This window comes from Erigeron canadensis, chromosome 6 (assembly GCF_010389155.1).
Source record: "Erigeron canadensis isolate Cc75 chromosome 6, C_canadensis_v1, whole genome shotgun sequence".
NCBI classification, from domain to species: domain Eukaryota; kingdom Viridiplantae; phylum Streptophyta; class Magnoliopsida; order Asterales; family Asteraceae; genus Erigeron; species Erigeron canadensis.
In genome coordinates, this window is record NC_057766.1 from 23184152 (window position 1) to 23200841 (window position 16690).

Consider the following 16690-nt stretch of genomic DNA (forward strand, 5'->3'; position numbering starts at 1 on the left):
GGTTTAGGGTAGAAAACAAGGGTTTAAGCTAAAAATCATCAAATCAATGACCAAGAATGCAAGAAATTGGATTTAAACTAGTATAATCATTCCTAACTCAATGTAGTCTTTTAATTCTCGTACTTTTGAACTGTTGGTGGAAAAAGAGGTAGTTTTTGGAGATTTGAAGGGTTGAATTATGAAGTTATATGAGCATTTTATGTTGTTATAATTGACATGTAAGAAAGTTAGGATTGGAATTAGTTAGATTTATAATTGAGATTTTAGCAACAATGCCCCTATACGTGAATGAATATGTATTTTGTGTTGCTAGACGAACGTTCATTGTGATTATACTTTACTTATATTCAGATATCCTCGGGTTAGAGTGTTGAAATGGCGAAAATATTCCAATATAAATATACGCTCAGTTTTTACAAGCTTTTAGAATCACACATGAAAAGTAGCGAGACGTTAGTTCAACTTCATTTATAATAAATTCTATCATTAATTAAATAACTAATAGCTACAAAAATAGATTGAAAATGGTGAGTGAGTTTAAACTGTGAAATGAGTCGGGCACCAACAACCACGGGTAGGGGTGAGTACGGTTCGATTTGGATCGGTTTTTGACTAAAACCGAAAACCGAACCGTTATAATTCGGTTTTTGAAAACTAAAACCATTGGGTTTCGGTTTCGGTTTTTTCGGTTTGGGTCTATTTCGGTTCGGTTTAAGTCGGTTTTTAACCACTTGTGGTTTGGGTCAAATTGGGTTGAAAAGTTTATAAGTTTATACCCTATAATTACACCATAAATAATTTCAACAAGTTTTCAAACAATATTAGTAATAATGACACTACAACAATGACAACAAATTTATAAAAGTAAGTTGTACAAACTTAAAACAAATTTTATATATAACTATTCATATATTTTGCGCGCTTTTAATTATACAGTTGTTAAAACAAATCAATCTTGTTGTGTATTTTCATTTGAAACATATAATGATATTATTATATACACTTAAAATGCAAATATATTACCAAAAACTAATAGTAAAATGATATAAATATAAAATAAAGTAAACACTATATATTTTTGGTTCGGTTTGTTTTTTATGGTTCGGTTTTTAATTGGAAACCAAAACCGAACCATAACTTTCGGTTATTGGTTTTGGTTTTTTCGGTTTTCGGTCTTTTTGTAACACCCATCGTTTAAAAATATGGATTTCCAAAAACTTTTGCCTAACGGCGTTAAAAGAAGCGGAATTAACTTTAAAAATCCAAACCCGTAAAATCTGTTTGGTTTATTCATTAAATGGTGTTACTAGCCATATCATCAAAATAAGTCTAAATGGAAATCCATCGGTTGCCCAACATTAAACAACCGAGTACATTATCAATACAAGTCATTAATATTTAAACATAAAGTAAATGTCTAAAGCGAGCAGCCACTATGGGTAAACTATAGCTAGCTTCAAGATCATCTACCCATATCTCACATCTTCTCACATCTACCTGCTCACTATTGTTGGACCTGAGGGCACAACACATTTAAAAGAGCAAGTGTTAGGTAACGAATTAGCTAAGTAAGATAACACATAATTTATAAAACGTTTGTCCATTTAAAACATTATATAAAAGTCATATTAAGTCGTTAAGGCACATATCATCGAACATATCATCTCATATACATATCATAGCATCAACATCATTCATATTAGGATGGGTCATCCTAATGTGTCTATTCATCTTTTGCATCATCACATATCACATCTGAACATCTTTATAATTGTGACATAAGTTACGCATCTCGTATAACATATACATCATTATAAGTGAGACATAAGTCACACCCGACTAGATGAACAACCTTACGGTTGTACATCAATGTCATTAAGGAATGGCAAGCCAATTCCAGGAGTAATCCGTATGTTCAAGGACAATGGGGCTGGTAAGACCTCCCGTATTACTTTTCACGTTGTACCTCGTTGCAAGGAGCTACCCGAGCAACCACATCAACGCACTTAACCGGGCTAGGGCAAGTACGGGTTAAGCTTAACACTTTCACATCAAATTTACGAGCTCAATTTCACATCACATATAGTTTAGGTGTTTACACAACCTAAACAATCATCACATATACATCTTTTACGTTTGGACCCTTAAACGTGCACGTGTCATGACAACTTAGTAAGTCTAGTGAACTAGATGAACAAGCCATGTAATCATGCACATTTCACATATCATCATCATACATCACATTTCATAGCATTTCATTTCATGTCATCACATCGCATACATTGTTACATCACGTACATCGTCATATATCATTGCATATCGTATATCATTACAACATTGCATAACATTTATCATCTTAGATCGTACATCATTTCATATCATATCATCTATTAAGCATACATAACATCTCATAGCAATACGTATCATTGTGGTAGCATTTCAGGCTTTCATATGCATTTACATAGCTCATACCACCTCCCGTAAAATCCCGAATACCCATAAGCAAACAAGATATCATTAGGGGAAGTTATTATATGAAAACTATGTTTTTGTTGAACCCTCAGCGTGTCAAAGTAGTGTATCTTATCTCGTAGGAGCACACAACAAATGATAACGTAAGTTACCGAGCTTTGCAAGTATTCTGACTACCTATAATCATTAAACGACATAATGAGCTAATAAAATACCCACTTACTTATGGTCATAACTCAAGTCTCGATACCTATAAACATGACTCACGACAAGACTTGATGCGTTGGAGGTTCGATTAATGCTTTAGAACTTACATAACTCGACGGAACTCGACATTCACTCACTAATTTAACCTTTCTGAACACTTGAAATTATCATCATCTTTTAAAATCATAACCATTAGAAAGTAGACTCTCTCACGGTTCCGTGGATAGCTTATTTGTCAAAATCGGAGTTACAGTTCAAAAGTTATGGTCGTTTATAAATGTTAACAAAATCAGTCCCTAACGGGAGTTACGCACAGAACGGGAGTTATGAAAATTTGTAACGGGAGTTACAGTGGAGGTGTTATCGCAATTACCCAGCTAACGGGAGTTACACAACCATAACGGGAGTTACGACGACCAGTCGTGAAAAACAACTCCAAAACCTAACCAAACATATCTCCAACGGCTTTAACACAACTCCAGGTTTTATGAACATCAAATACACTTAAAATAAGACCAAAATCACTCATTGAAAACACCAATTAATCCTTGAATCATATACCAACTTTATACAATCGATTTAAAACCCGTAATGCCCTAAAATCGATTATAAACGTAATTGAATCCAACCCAAACCCTAAAACCAGAAATCAATGGGTTGAAAGGACTTATTATGCATAAAATCAATGTGGCTAATCATCAATTACCTGGAGATAGCAAAGGGGATGCAAAACTTAATCAAAACACCATCGAATCACCCAAACGACGATGAAATCGAATAATAGAATGCTATGGAACCAAGGGGACAGCTAGGGCTTCAAAGGAAGAGTATAATCTCTGTGTTATGAGTCTAATGATAGTTTACAAGACCCTTAACCCGTTTTTGAGTTTAACCCTATGTCAAAAGTAGTCCCTAAGCTTCCAAACGACTCATATTAAGCTCAAAACACCTATAGGGAACACTTACAACACATTAAACACTTTAAGAACCTCTAAAGGCATTTAAATATACCTTTAAACCCTTATACACATCAATTATTAAGGCATTAAAGTCTTGCATTTAAAGCATATTAAACATATAGACGCATTGAATCATCTAAAGACTTAATAGACACGGAATTTTGACTTAACGAGTAAAGTCAACCGTTAACTAGAAAGTTCGGGATGTTACACTTTTCGGTTCGGATTTTTCATTTTTTATGGGTTTTTTCGGTTTTTATGGTTTTTTCGGTTTTCGGTTCGGTTTTTGCTCACCCCTAACCACGGGCCAACCATTTGTCATGGGTTAAACAAAGTTGACCCATGACCCACAAGGGGCGGCACAGGGAGACATTGCTCCAAAAATAATTTCCAAAGGGATGTCATTAGCAAGACTTTTAATGTTTTGTTACATGTTTTCACATTCATAATTAGTTTTTTTTTAACAGCCAGTCGGTATTCGATATCAGGGGAAACCTCACCATATAATGGTGAAGCCCTGCACGTACTATAGACTACGAGATGTAGACCATAAGCCATTACAAGTGATTCAAAGAAAAAACCCCCAGGCCATGTCACTCTAGAGAATCGAACCCATGACCTACGGTAAAACCAAGGATGACTCCAGCCAGTTGATCTAGCCTTCATAGTCAAAATATTATTTTTTTCAAATATTATTTCAAGCGTGAAATGATTTTAACATTCACAATTTGGCACCTTTTCAGTTGTAGAAAATTGAAATACAACCTACAATTAACGAACATTATATATTTGAAATAAAATACTCTTTTAATTAAAAAAATCTCAATACTTGAAACTAGGTAGGACGGAGTATATGAATTACAACTTACAAGCGAGCATTTAGATTGCACACCGTCCTAGCTTGTGAAAACCCTTGGAGCATGTTAAACAAACAAAACACGTACAAATTATCTAAAAATTATCAACAAATAGAGTCATGGTAGGCACATTGTCTGTCTTTTGACCATGATCGTATTGTTAGTAGTGTAAAGCTAAATTATTATCATGGTGCACATTTATTGGTTATTACTTATACGACAAATTAAAATATGGCCTTACTCATCAGTCATCAACATAGTATATCATGTCAATATGTCATACACAGTAACACATTAAATTTTAAGATAATATTATTATTAGTATTGCTGTTTTTTATCATTATTTTATCATTATTTATCCATATATCGATTATTTAAATGGCGTATTATGAATGTATGTGTCGTATGTGTTGAGTCCCTTATAAAAGCAATGTTTTAAATATCGGTATTGAAGGATACTCCGGTATTTTTTTGGTATTTTTACTATTTAATACCGGCCGGTATTCCCGGTATTACTATTCTGGTATCTTCATTTTTTTTTAATTCTTAAAATTTTTATATTTATGATACTTTAATGTTATTTGTTGTTATTTGTGAACTTTAAACCTTATATTTTGTTATGAAATACCTATTTAGTACTCCATCCGTCCCATATTAAGTGTCACAGTTTGACCCTTTTAGTCTTTTTCTTTCAACTTTGCCCGTAAATATTTTTGTTTGTGTTATATAACGATTGATATAACATATATGAATTGATTGAGTTTTAAATGTACTTTTTGTAGATATAACTTTCATCAACTAAAATATAACACATACAAAAGAATTTACAGTCAAAATCGAAAGAAAAAGACTTGACCAGTCAAAATAAGACAATTAAAGTGGGATGGAGGGAGTATTATTTTGAGTGAATTATAATTATATTTTGACTATTTTCGTTAAACTATAACAAGTTTTGTAGGATCATTAAAAAAATTAATGAAATTAATTAAAATAGTCGTACCGACCGGTATTTCCGGTAATACTAATAATACCGGTAATACCGAAAAAGATGATTTTGGTATACAAAATTACAAATGATCAAAATGGATAGAGATATATTAATCCATGATTATGGTGGACTAGTCCAGTTTATTTGGCTGTATTTAAGAAAAGTTAAACGTTGGTTATGTTAGAAATTCATTAATTAGGAATTTAGGATTATGGCTTTAATTTTTTTTTTAGAACAGCCTTTTATAACTAGATGGGTGCCTGCGCGTTGCAACGGTATCATTTAAAAAACGATAGTTAAGTGTGGTGATGATGTATACGGAAGACGATGGTCGGGGTGTCGGTGATGATGGACACTGTCACACTGGAAAGGGAGACAAATAAGTGGTGTGAAGTGAACGTGCAGTACTGTGTTACTTATTTTAGAGTTATGAGTAATTTAAGGATATTGTAAAAAGTGCTTAAAGTCTTAAACCTTATTCTCTTTATAAGGGTTTATAGATTTATAGAAAGATAGATAAAACTTGATTTCGACAAAATGTCAAAACCTAAAAATTACAGTTATGACAACTCGACAAGCTAAGGATTATGGCTTTAATGACTAAATGTAAAGTTTAATTTTAAAAATGTAACTAGTCATTATGGTTAATAGGCTGAAAATCTACTTTTAACACCTCGTTCAGTGGTTAAGAGCTTGGAAGTAACCGTGTATGAAGTTCCAATCCTAAGACGATCTAAAAAATATGTGGAACTTAAATGGGTTAACTGGATCATTGTTATTTGTATCCGACTAGAAGTGTGAGAAGTTGTACAGTTTAAACATAGAGATAAGATTAAGGGTAAATGCGTCCGGATCTGTCGACTGCCGGTAATCAATCGTGATATAGGCTATGTTTAGCACAAACTTTTCAGGAGCTTTAACTTTTTGTTATAAACTAAAAGCTCCTAAAGTATTAAAAGTTTTGTTTAAATGCAACTAACTTTGGTTTTTATTTGAAAGAAAAAGATCCAAAATGAAACGCTACTTTAAGTAACGTTTCAAGAGCTTTAGTTTTTCGATAAAGCTTTTAATATTTAAAAGTTACACAAATACCTCTTAAAGTTAGAGCTACATCTAACATACCAAACACTTTAAAAAATAAAAGCTCTAGCTAAAAGTTTTGCTTAAAAGTTACATCTTACAACTCCAACTAAAAATTACAGCTACAAGTTACAGTTACCAGCTATTTTTGTCAAACATATCCATAAAAAAAGTGACCTTCAATTTTTTTTAGACATCCTCCAAATGATTTATCTAATAGTATATATTATGTGTTAACCTTTGTTATATGATAGTTAAAATGTTTAGCATGGCAGAATATTTTATGGCAATATCAAACCATAAAATGAGTTATTTTTTTTACTTTTATTTATCAGCTTTTGCTTTTGTTTTTAATATGCACCTAATACATATTTAATAATGTTGCAATTAATTTGCATTTAAATATGAACTAAATTATATTTTTCTCGTTGTTTTCTGGTTTTTTCCACATAAATAATTTCTTTCTCATATTTATTTTTCTTTCTCATATGTTACCCTCCAATTCACCATTGATGTATAATTCTCTCACTAATTTTTTTTAGTTTACAAAGACTATAATATATTAATATCCATTGACTAACTATAGAGAATGTCATTTCTAGAACACCTTTGAGAGAAACAAAAAATTCATCCCTTCTCTCTCCTCATTTAATATATTAAAATTAACTTTTTCTCTTTTTAACATGTTATTTATAATTTTTTTATTTCATTAATATTAACTTATAATTAAGATTTTTCTTTTCATATCATATATCTAATAGATGTAGATTATTTAATTTATTAGACTTTGAATACGAATACTATCTAACTTAAATCATATTCGCATGATGTGTGGTGATATATAATTTATAAACATTTTTCAAAGGATTTTTTTTCTCTTAAAATAAGGAAATGAGACTCTTCAACTCCAAGTGAGTATCACTTTTTCATCATTATCACCACTGTCAACTAGCCGTTCCCTTTAAATTTGAGTTTATGAGAAATACAATATTCATATCTATTGACTAACTAAAACATGATCTGAGAGAAAATATCACTTTTAGAATATTTTTGGAAAAAAAAAAACTTCATCCCCTTCTTCTCGTTTAATATATTAATTTTTTTTTATAGAGTATTTAATTTTTTTCATAAATTTAACTTATAATTAATAGTATCCTTTTAAATATATCTAATAAATGTAAATTATATTACCTACTTTATTAGTTTTTTATTATATATAAACAAACTAGAATAACTAATAATATGTTATGTTTTTTCTCTATTATTTAAAGTTAGCATTTTCTTAGTTTATCAAGGCTTTGAATATGAATACTAACTTGAATCATACTCACACGATACGTGGTGGTATATAATTTATTAAACATTTATTGAAAGAATGTTTTCTACTTAAATAAAAGAAATGAGACTCTTCACCTCTATAATAACTAAGTGGCTATCACTCTCTTCATCATTATCAGGCTTATCACCTAGTCACTCCCTTTAAATCTTCATTTCTTAATTTTCCATAACCCTTAGACTTTCACTTGGCCCTTAATGCTTAGTTTTCTCTAACGCTTGACCCTTTCAAACCATCATTAGTCTGAAAGGTACTTATCTTTATTTTTAACTCTACTGATAAATATTATTTTATAAACACTTTATTTGTGTTAGTTTTGTTTTAATTAAAACTTAAATATATACAAATACTTTTTTTATTACATGATATTTTTTAGCATATATCATTTGTTATTTTGATTTGTTTAAAAAAAAACCACATTTTAAAACATGTTAAGGACTTAATGTGTGCATTTTTGTCATAAAGAAACCAAAGTTTTTGTTGGTTTTCTTTTCCTTTTTATATTTATTTTAGTTTCTTTGTGTTTAAAGATTTCTATATATAATATGACGACTTTGTTTATGCTTTTAAAAATAATATAAAACTTAAGTCTGGTGTGAATAAAATCTATCGGGTTGGAGACAAATATTATTTAAAAAAAAATCAAAATTTTTTATGAAATTGAAATTGAATATATAAAGAAGCATGCTCTTAAGCTTAATTTGACCATTAATATAATAGTTCCTCATATCTCAAACAATTCAATCATTAGAGATGTTCAATTTCAACCAATACTTATATGTCATAAAATGTGGTCAACGATAATCTCCTATTCCGTTGCACCAAAATTGTGCCCGTCATGTTCCAATGATGTGTTCCATTCAATCTTTCATCATAGGATACTATATATTACCTAAAGAATCAAACAAGGGTAATGATAAATTTACATCAAATTTTTAGCATCTATAATAATTATACATATTATACTGCACAATATACAACTGTATAAATCATGCATTGTGATAGATGACAAAAACTTGTTGTAGATTTATCACTTCCCATCAAATAAGGCTTTTTATTTAGATATGTGGTAAAAGGTTTTTTTATTCGAGTTATCTAATGATGATTAGTTTTTTTTAACTTAGATGTACACAACTTAATTGGGACATCTCAATTCTCATGATCATTTTCGAATATTTTCCAAGCCACCTACAAGATATTTATTTAAGAGTATTTTGAACCTGAAACCTTTTAACAAAATACGAGTCATATGTCTGTGCAATGCGGCAGCGATTGCGGTAGCGGCATGGGGGGGGGGGGGGGACAACTGGTGGCGGTGACGGGTAATGATGGTGAGTGTAAAAGTAATTGATGTTAAAGGATGTAGTGTAATATTTTAAGACTTGATGGATTTACGTTTGTAAAGTTATTTCATTAAAAATATTATAAGTATATTAGATGAATATATATATATATATATATACTCTATGACAATCAAATGTCATACGTAATCTGAATGAGAATTTGAGAATAATATTGTTGACAAAAGTTGCTAATATTTTGTGGCCACCTATAGAATGCAACTTTTTTGAGACAATAGTAGATATTGCTGGTGACCTTTGATGTAAAATGCAACTTCAAAAGGTGAAAAAACATTAAAACTTACATTAGGATGCTATACAAAGGATACGGGTAGTTCAGTGGGTGTAGCTGCCACACTCATCAAATAGGTGCAAAAGTTTTTTTCACACTTGAGTTGGCTTCCAAAGTTTATGCACAAACTAAAGAGTTGTAGTCAAAACCAAACCATATAACATGACGTAATTACACCATAAAAAATTACCGCATGCACTATAATTGTTGCTAAAAAACTTGTATGGTTTATATTAGACCAAAAAACTTCATACACCATAAACTTGTATGAAGTATACTTTTGTTTTATATTAGAAACAAAAGATGTGAATCGCGGAAGGAAGTAGAGGATATCCATGGAAAGAATTAATATAGCATCAAGAACAGTAAATATAGTTTTAACTTAACAAAATGATTAGTTTTATAACTTTATATATAGCTACAAGCCAATAAATTCATAGATAAAACAAAACAATAGGGTGGTTCAGATTGGGTTCTTTTGGTCTGGTAATGACAAAGTAATACTATTTGAACTTTGAAGCTAAAAACATGATATATAAATATGAATCATGTCATTCCCACGTAGTATTATTTTAGGTTAAAAATATACGGATGTTTACAAAGCCTGGCAAAATGAAAATAATTGATCGATGGCATATGGTGCATCTGAAATAATAGAATCACCACATAATTACACGCAACTTTAAGCTTATAAGATGCTCAAACTTTTTACACTTTATTCATTAGGGAGTGTCATAAACTTTTTAGTCTCGACTTATTCTCACCTTCTATTCACATGGTACGAATTATGACGACTTGACCTTATGTCCCTATCGGTATGAGATCTAATATGCTAGTTCTTTACATTCGTTCAGATGTAAAAATAAATAAAAATGAGAAGCGAAAAAAAAGAGACTAATGATCATGCACAGTCATCGACTGGTGACATGAACGAACTATAAACATTGATAATCCGAATCCAATACTATGATTTACACATAAAACACCTGCCCAACATTCAAAAGGCTCTCATGGGGAACATTAAAGATCACACTATTTTCCCTGCAAATCTTCCTCAAAAACGCATACACGTAATCTATACTAATTTTCTTATAAAATGCTGAATCTCTCCTTGCTCTCACTACTGTATTCCCCATAATGTGCACCACCCCTGCATCTCTACAGGTCGTTAAAAACTCCATTTCATCAACCTCTGTATGACTACTTACCTGCCCAGATGACATCCCTGAATTGATAACCTGCAATGGTGATCTAGCAGGAACTATGGAGTCACCAGACGAAACCGTTAAGTCAACAACTGAAGAAAACGTATTGTTGTTGGAACTATTAGGCAGCAAGAAATCTTTGGAGCGAGAATTTTGCTGACCATATACGCTGTAATCATCTGAATCAGATCCTCCTTCCATCATTGACTCGAGTCTTACAAACATAAAAAGATTATCAAAGAGTTTCTTTTCAAATCCGTCATCTTTCTTGTGCAGATCTTTATACCCATACCTTGCAACACACCTAAACATGTGAAAATTCTTTGGCCCAATTCTTTTTACCAGAAATCTTTCATCTTCAGGGACTGTGTAAACAGGAAGGTACTTAACACATACAAAAACAACTACTGAATGGATGGCAGGTAGATTCGTAATGAAATGGGAGAATATATGTGGAACCCCGCTTGCAAGTTCAGTGTACACTAGTCCTATTCCGGGGACCCGAACAAGCCCTAAACTGGGACCAAGACCAAGAATCCATGCCATCGAGATCTTACTATGCATCTCAAACTCGTATCTTTTCACCGTACCATAATGCCAAACGTACATAATGAAAAGGAAAACTGCCGCGATGACAAGTGGGACCCATCCACCTTGATCGACTTTAAACAGGACAGCTGAGAAATAAGTGCATTCAACTACTAGAGATAATGCAGCAAAGATTAAGACAAGAATCCAGTGACAGCGCCAGACTAATAACATGATCAATATCATGAGAAAAGTGGTTACAAGCATGACTATGACAACTGCCGTCCCTGTAAACATTATATACATTAAGTAATTGTCTTAAATACTTTAGAGAGTATGATAAAATGGTGTTTCAATGTCTTTATTTTGAAAAGATAAGCAGTAACGCATCTCTAACTATCCATAACTCTATCTCTATCTATACATATAGAGAAAAAAGAATCATTCAGAAATATTTATCCTCCCAAAATTTTCTCCTGACGATCTACTCTAAAATGGCTTTATAGATTATACAAAGTCAATTCACATTTATACGGTCTAAATGTCCAATACTTCATTTTAAAGGGATTATTTTTTGCATTAATAAAGACACAACTTATTAAATTTTGGCAGTGTTTATTTGTTATACTGGTGTTTTTCAGTTTTGGGTATTCAATATTCATCAAGAAGAAAGACATTGTAGAACCAAATTGCTCATATGGAGTGTACGTTAACTTATTAATGTATAAGGTTTACTGCTCATACTGAGTATATGTTAACTTATTAATGTATATAGCTATTGTATTTCGTATAGTCCATTTAGCTTATACTGTGCTCATCAGACTGTGGCATATATATAAAACATCAGCCATACACATTAATAAACATGATAACCGGTATATGATCTGTTTAATGCGATAAATAATATACTGACCATAAGCATTGCCAATTTGACTCTGATTTTTGAATGCAGCGGTTACAATGATGCAAAGAACCATAAGGATCCAATTGATATCAGGAATGTATATCTGCCCAAGAAATTTACTTGATGTATGAATGACCTTAACTCTTGGAAAACAACCAAGTGCATTTGCCTGCTTAATTATTGAAAATGTAGCAGAAATGGTTGCCTGACTTGCGACAATAGCAGCTAGTGTCGCAATAATAAACATAGGCCAGTATACACCATCTGCAAAATCACAAAATACCTATTACTTCAACTTCCTCTAAATTATAATATATCCACGTGTATATATGACAAATAAAGCATTATACTACAGTAAATACCAAAATACACTCGTATCAATGTCATCACATTTTGTAAATGATATCTAAATTAGCATTATAAACCTGGGATAGAACGATAAAAAGCATCATGTGCATGCTCCTTGTGCTTCATGAGGTAGGCTGCTTGTCCGGAATAGGCTAGAAGAAGGCAAGGAAATACAATAACTGTAAAAGCAAGCTGGATTGCCGAGACTGGAAAATGGGCAAGATCAGCAAAAAGTGCCTCAGTCCCTGTAAAAATGTAAGCAGTTAATCAGTACAACCTCAATAAAGAATGTCTTACACAGTTTCCAGACAGTGCAAGTTTATTGTACTAGTCGAGCATCCTCGGGTGGGGTGCCCCAAACCACTATTTTTCAAACCATTTATACCTTTGTTTTTAATGATTAACAATATGCAAGTCAAATAGTTTCAAAGATGATATTATTTGTATAAATATCTAACTTTTAGAATGGATATATGTTGTCTTTTTCCTAGAGAGAGATAAATTACCAGTTATACTAAGCATGATCCCTCCGAGTGATGTCCAACCATCTTTTCCTCTTCTTTTAAAGTAGAGGAATATATATACCGGTGAAAACGCCCGCAACACCCCTCTGTCATGCTTGCAGATATTGATAATCCCAATTCCTCCAATTAAAAGAAACCAAAGCAAGACGATCGGAGCAAAGAGCCATCCAACTTTGTCAACACCATAGTGTTGTAGACTAAACAAACCTACCAGTATAATAACTGCAACAACTATAACAACATCTGCAACAAACAACGAATTGTAAAAACTAAGCAAAATTCAAAAATTTTCAAACGTGAACAGAAAACATATAGAATTTTTAGTCGTCTATATTCAAAACATACCGTTACTCATCTTAGGGTGGTCGATCTTGATGCCACCAGAAGCTGATAAAACTGGTAACAAGGCTAATTTAGTCAGACATTTTGTAACATATACAAAAATCAGATGCTAGCTGATCTAAGTATAGACATGTGTATGCATGAATCCGTTCGAAGTAAATGTTATACGTAAAATAGATATCTATTACAGTACATATGAACTTTGTGGTCTATTTTTGGCAAAAAAATGATCTTCCTCACTGATACATGGCAATCTGGCCTAGAAAAGAAAACTAGAAAAACAAAATTAATTACAATAACTGGTTAAAGTAGTGTAACATATACACATACAAGTATTAAGAAGGAGGGTTAGGAGAGCATATTCTACTTCTGCCTATCTGGTTGTTTAAAGGAATTAGAGGTCAATACTCAAAAGGCAGCAGCCATGCAGAGAAATTAAAAGATTATATATATTTAGGCGATTTTTACCTGAAATAGCTGGAGTAAGAATTCCATCTCCAACAGCCATGCAAGTACCAACTAGGACAAGTAGAAGAAGTGAATTCTTTTTAAACGCATGTCCTTCCAACCATTTCCTGGTTTTTGCAGCAAACGATCTCTCACGGATTATGCTGCGACTATAAGTTGTCAATTCCTCGTCAGTTCGATGTTGATTAGGAATAGTATTAACTTTTGCGTGTCGACACAGAAGTGAGTAAAGAGCAAAAGTTCCACCTAAAAAGCAATCAAAATCATTGAATGCAATAACAATGTAATATTAGTACGTTCTAAGTAATGTATGGCGAAAAATATGTACCTTGACCATTGTCATTTGCGCGACAAACAATGAAAACATATTTGATGAGTGGTATTAGAGTAAGAGAGTAAATGATTAAGGAAAGTGCACCGACAATGTCTTCAGTATCGTCGACCCCTTTAGGAAAAGTATTGTAAAATACATACAAAGGAGAAGTACCCAAATCTCCATAGACAACACCAAGACTCTGAAACGCAAGTCGCAGGAGCAAAATTGAAGAGAATGTCTGCATCAACAATGATGCACCAAAACAATTAATACGTTCATTTCTTTAACAGTACCAAAAAAATTTTACCTTCATTTTTTAAACAGTTGTCATCTCATAAGAGTCAGGACATTAATAAAGGTTGGTTATTATAGCAAGAAAGTTATGGTAAAAAGGGTAGTAAGGAGGGATATAGTGATACGTGGACAGGTGTGCATCCATTTTTGGGCGTTTGAGTATAAAGTTGTTGAGAAGGTGGTGCATACCCGCCCAGAAACAAGTTTGCTAGCATTAAAAGTAACATGAAATATCTGGTAAAAAAGCAAATGGTAAATACTTGTTAAGTGGCTGTCTTTATCTTCAATTCATTTCTTTTTAACCAGAACCACAGTTGTCTTGTCAAGTGAAATTTACCCTCCTATATTCTCAACTTCGAAGTCCTCATCTCCCTCCTCAGCTTTTTCTACCTTTATTCTTTTGTCCAATTACATTGAAATTAGTAAAACTTAGATAGAACAAGTGCATATATGTTCTTTCCTGTTAACAAGTCTGGTGAATTCACGAGCAGTGCTACCGGGTCATCTAAATTTAGGTGATTTTGCATTGACCTCGTACGAATATAAAAACTAAATCTACAACAAAAATACACCATGATGACAAAAAAAATCCAGGTTTCTATAAACAATAGCATCATTTGAATAGTTTTTACACAAAATCTTGGAAGTACTTCTACTAAATAGATTAAAACAACTCATAGTTTCTAATCCTACAAAAGAGTATGAAAATTGCACAGGGTTCCATTTTTGAATTGAAGATACCTATTGAACCCATTGTCAGCATCAGAGCATCGGTATGGCACAAGTAAGCCCAAGTGACACGAGCGGCAGGCGTGTGAGGCATGGGTGAGCAGGCTCAATCTCCCCTTGAAAGTGACGCCATATAGGCAAGGTGAGGAAAGTTGCGCGGCTGGAAGGGTGTGATGCCCCTCGTGCACTTTTAATGGGATTTGAGTATTGTGTGATGCTGACATGACAATGTGAGGAGTGTATGAGAGCCCTTCTATACCATATGCGCTTACAACTTAGCCATGCTATTGGTCATGAGAGGGCAATCGTAACTTTGATTAATTGTCAAATAAGAAGTTAAAGTTATATAGGTATAAGATTAAAACTTGCAAAATCAAACACACCTCACACTTTTCTTCATCCATTTAGTCAACCAAAACACAAATACCACCACAAGATTCATCTTATTAAACAAATCTGAAAACCATTAAGTATAGCTTTCACCCGTATAAATAAGTTAAACCAAAATCAAAACTAACACACAAACAAAAATAAGATTAATCTTATCAATAAACTACTCACTTATCACCAAATAAGTTCAGGCCCAATTACAATCACCCAACGGGGTTCTGGTCCAACGATATCAGTTGCAGTTTTCACTAGTGAGATTTGGGGTTCAAACCCCATTGTAGTCAAATACATCAATTTTCTTAATTACTTTGACTATTCATGAAAAAAAAATAAAATTCAACCCCAATCAAGACAAACACAAATAGAACTAACTTTGGTGATGAACACTAGAACAACAACAACAGCAACAACAAGAAAGGTCCAAAAACACAAGAATAAGCATTGAAAAAAGTCAAACACAAAGAACCAATGCAAGCCTACAAAGATAGAAAATTAACTTAAAAAAGTTTGATGAAGAAAAAAAAGAGTATAATTACCTTTTCTCTATACATATTTTTAAGCCTACCAGCCTCTTCATCCATAGGTTGGTCAATCTTCTGTTCCAAAGCCCACATACCACCTTTTGACCCATCTTCATCACTCATATCCATTTCAACCCCCTCCTATAACCCACTTCCTTTTTTTTTTTCCTTTTAAATCTATTCACAAGATTTAAAAAAGAAAATTTTTTTGTTTGAGAATTTTACAAACCATCCAAAACTCACTTCATGTGAATTCCCAATCAACTAAATGGAATAAAGCCCACTAACAAAAATCAAACTTTAACACTATTATTCAAGTGGGTCACCACCTTTCTCAATCAAATTCCTCACAATTTTTTAACACTGTGGTTTTTCTTATTATATTAATAAATATATATATAACTTATATTATAATATATTCTTTTGAAATAGCTCAAGAAATGATCTTTTTTGTTATTCCTTTGTGGGTTTTTGTTAAAAGGACTAATAGATATGAGCCACAAATTTTTTGAGTGACAGGACCCTACAGAAAACACAAACAAGAAAAACAGATATGTATGAATGATAATGACAAGATATGTTTTTGTTGC

The 16690-nt window shown here is 32.3% G+C and overlaps 1 protein-coding gene across 1 annotated transcript; it reads right to left on the minus strand.

Annotated features, from left to right (window-relative positions):
- Positions 1 to 10227: 10227 nt before the first annotated feature.
- LOC122606339 (potassium transporter 10-like) lies at positions 10228 to 16410 on the minus strand. Its single transcript, XM_043779294.1, has 8 exons — positions 16116 to 16410; positions 14179 to 14404; positions 13851 to 14096; positions 13386 to 13436; positions 13023 to 13283; positions 12594 to 12761; positions 12178 to 12432; positions 10228 to 11551 (listed from the first exon to the last, which is right to left on the minus strand). Exons 1-8 carry the CDS (start codon positions 16227 to 16229, stop codon positions 10503 to 10505), a joined length of 2370 nt encoding a protein of 789 aa, XP_043635229.1. The 5' UTR covers positions 16230 to 16410; the 3' UTR covers positions 10228 to 10502.
- Between the last annotated feature and the right edge of the window lie 280 nt (positions 16411 to 16690).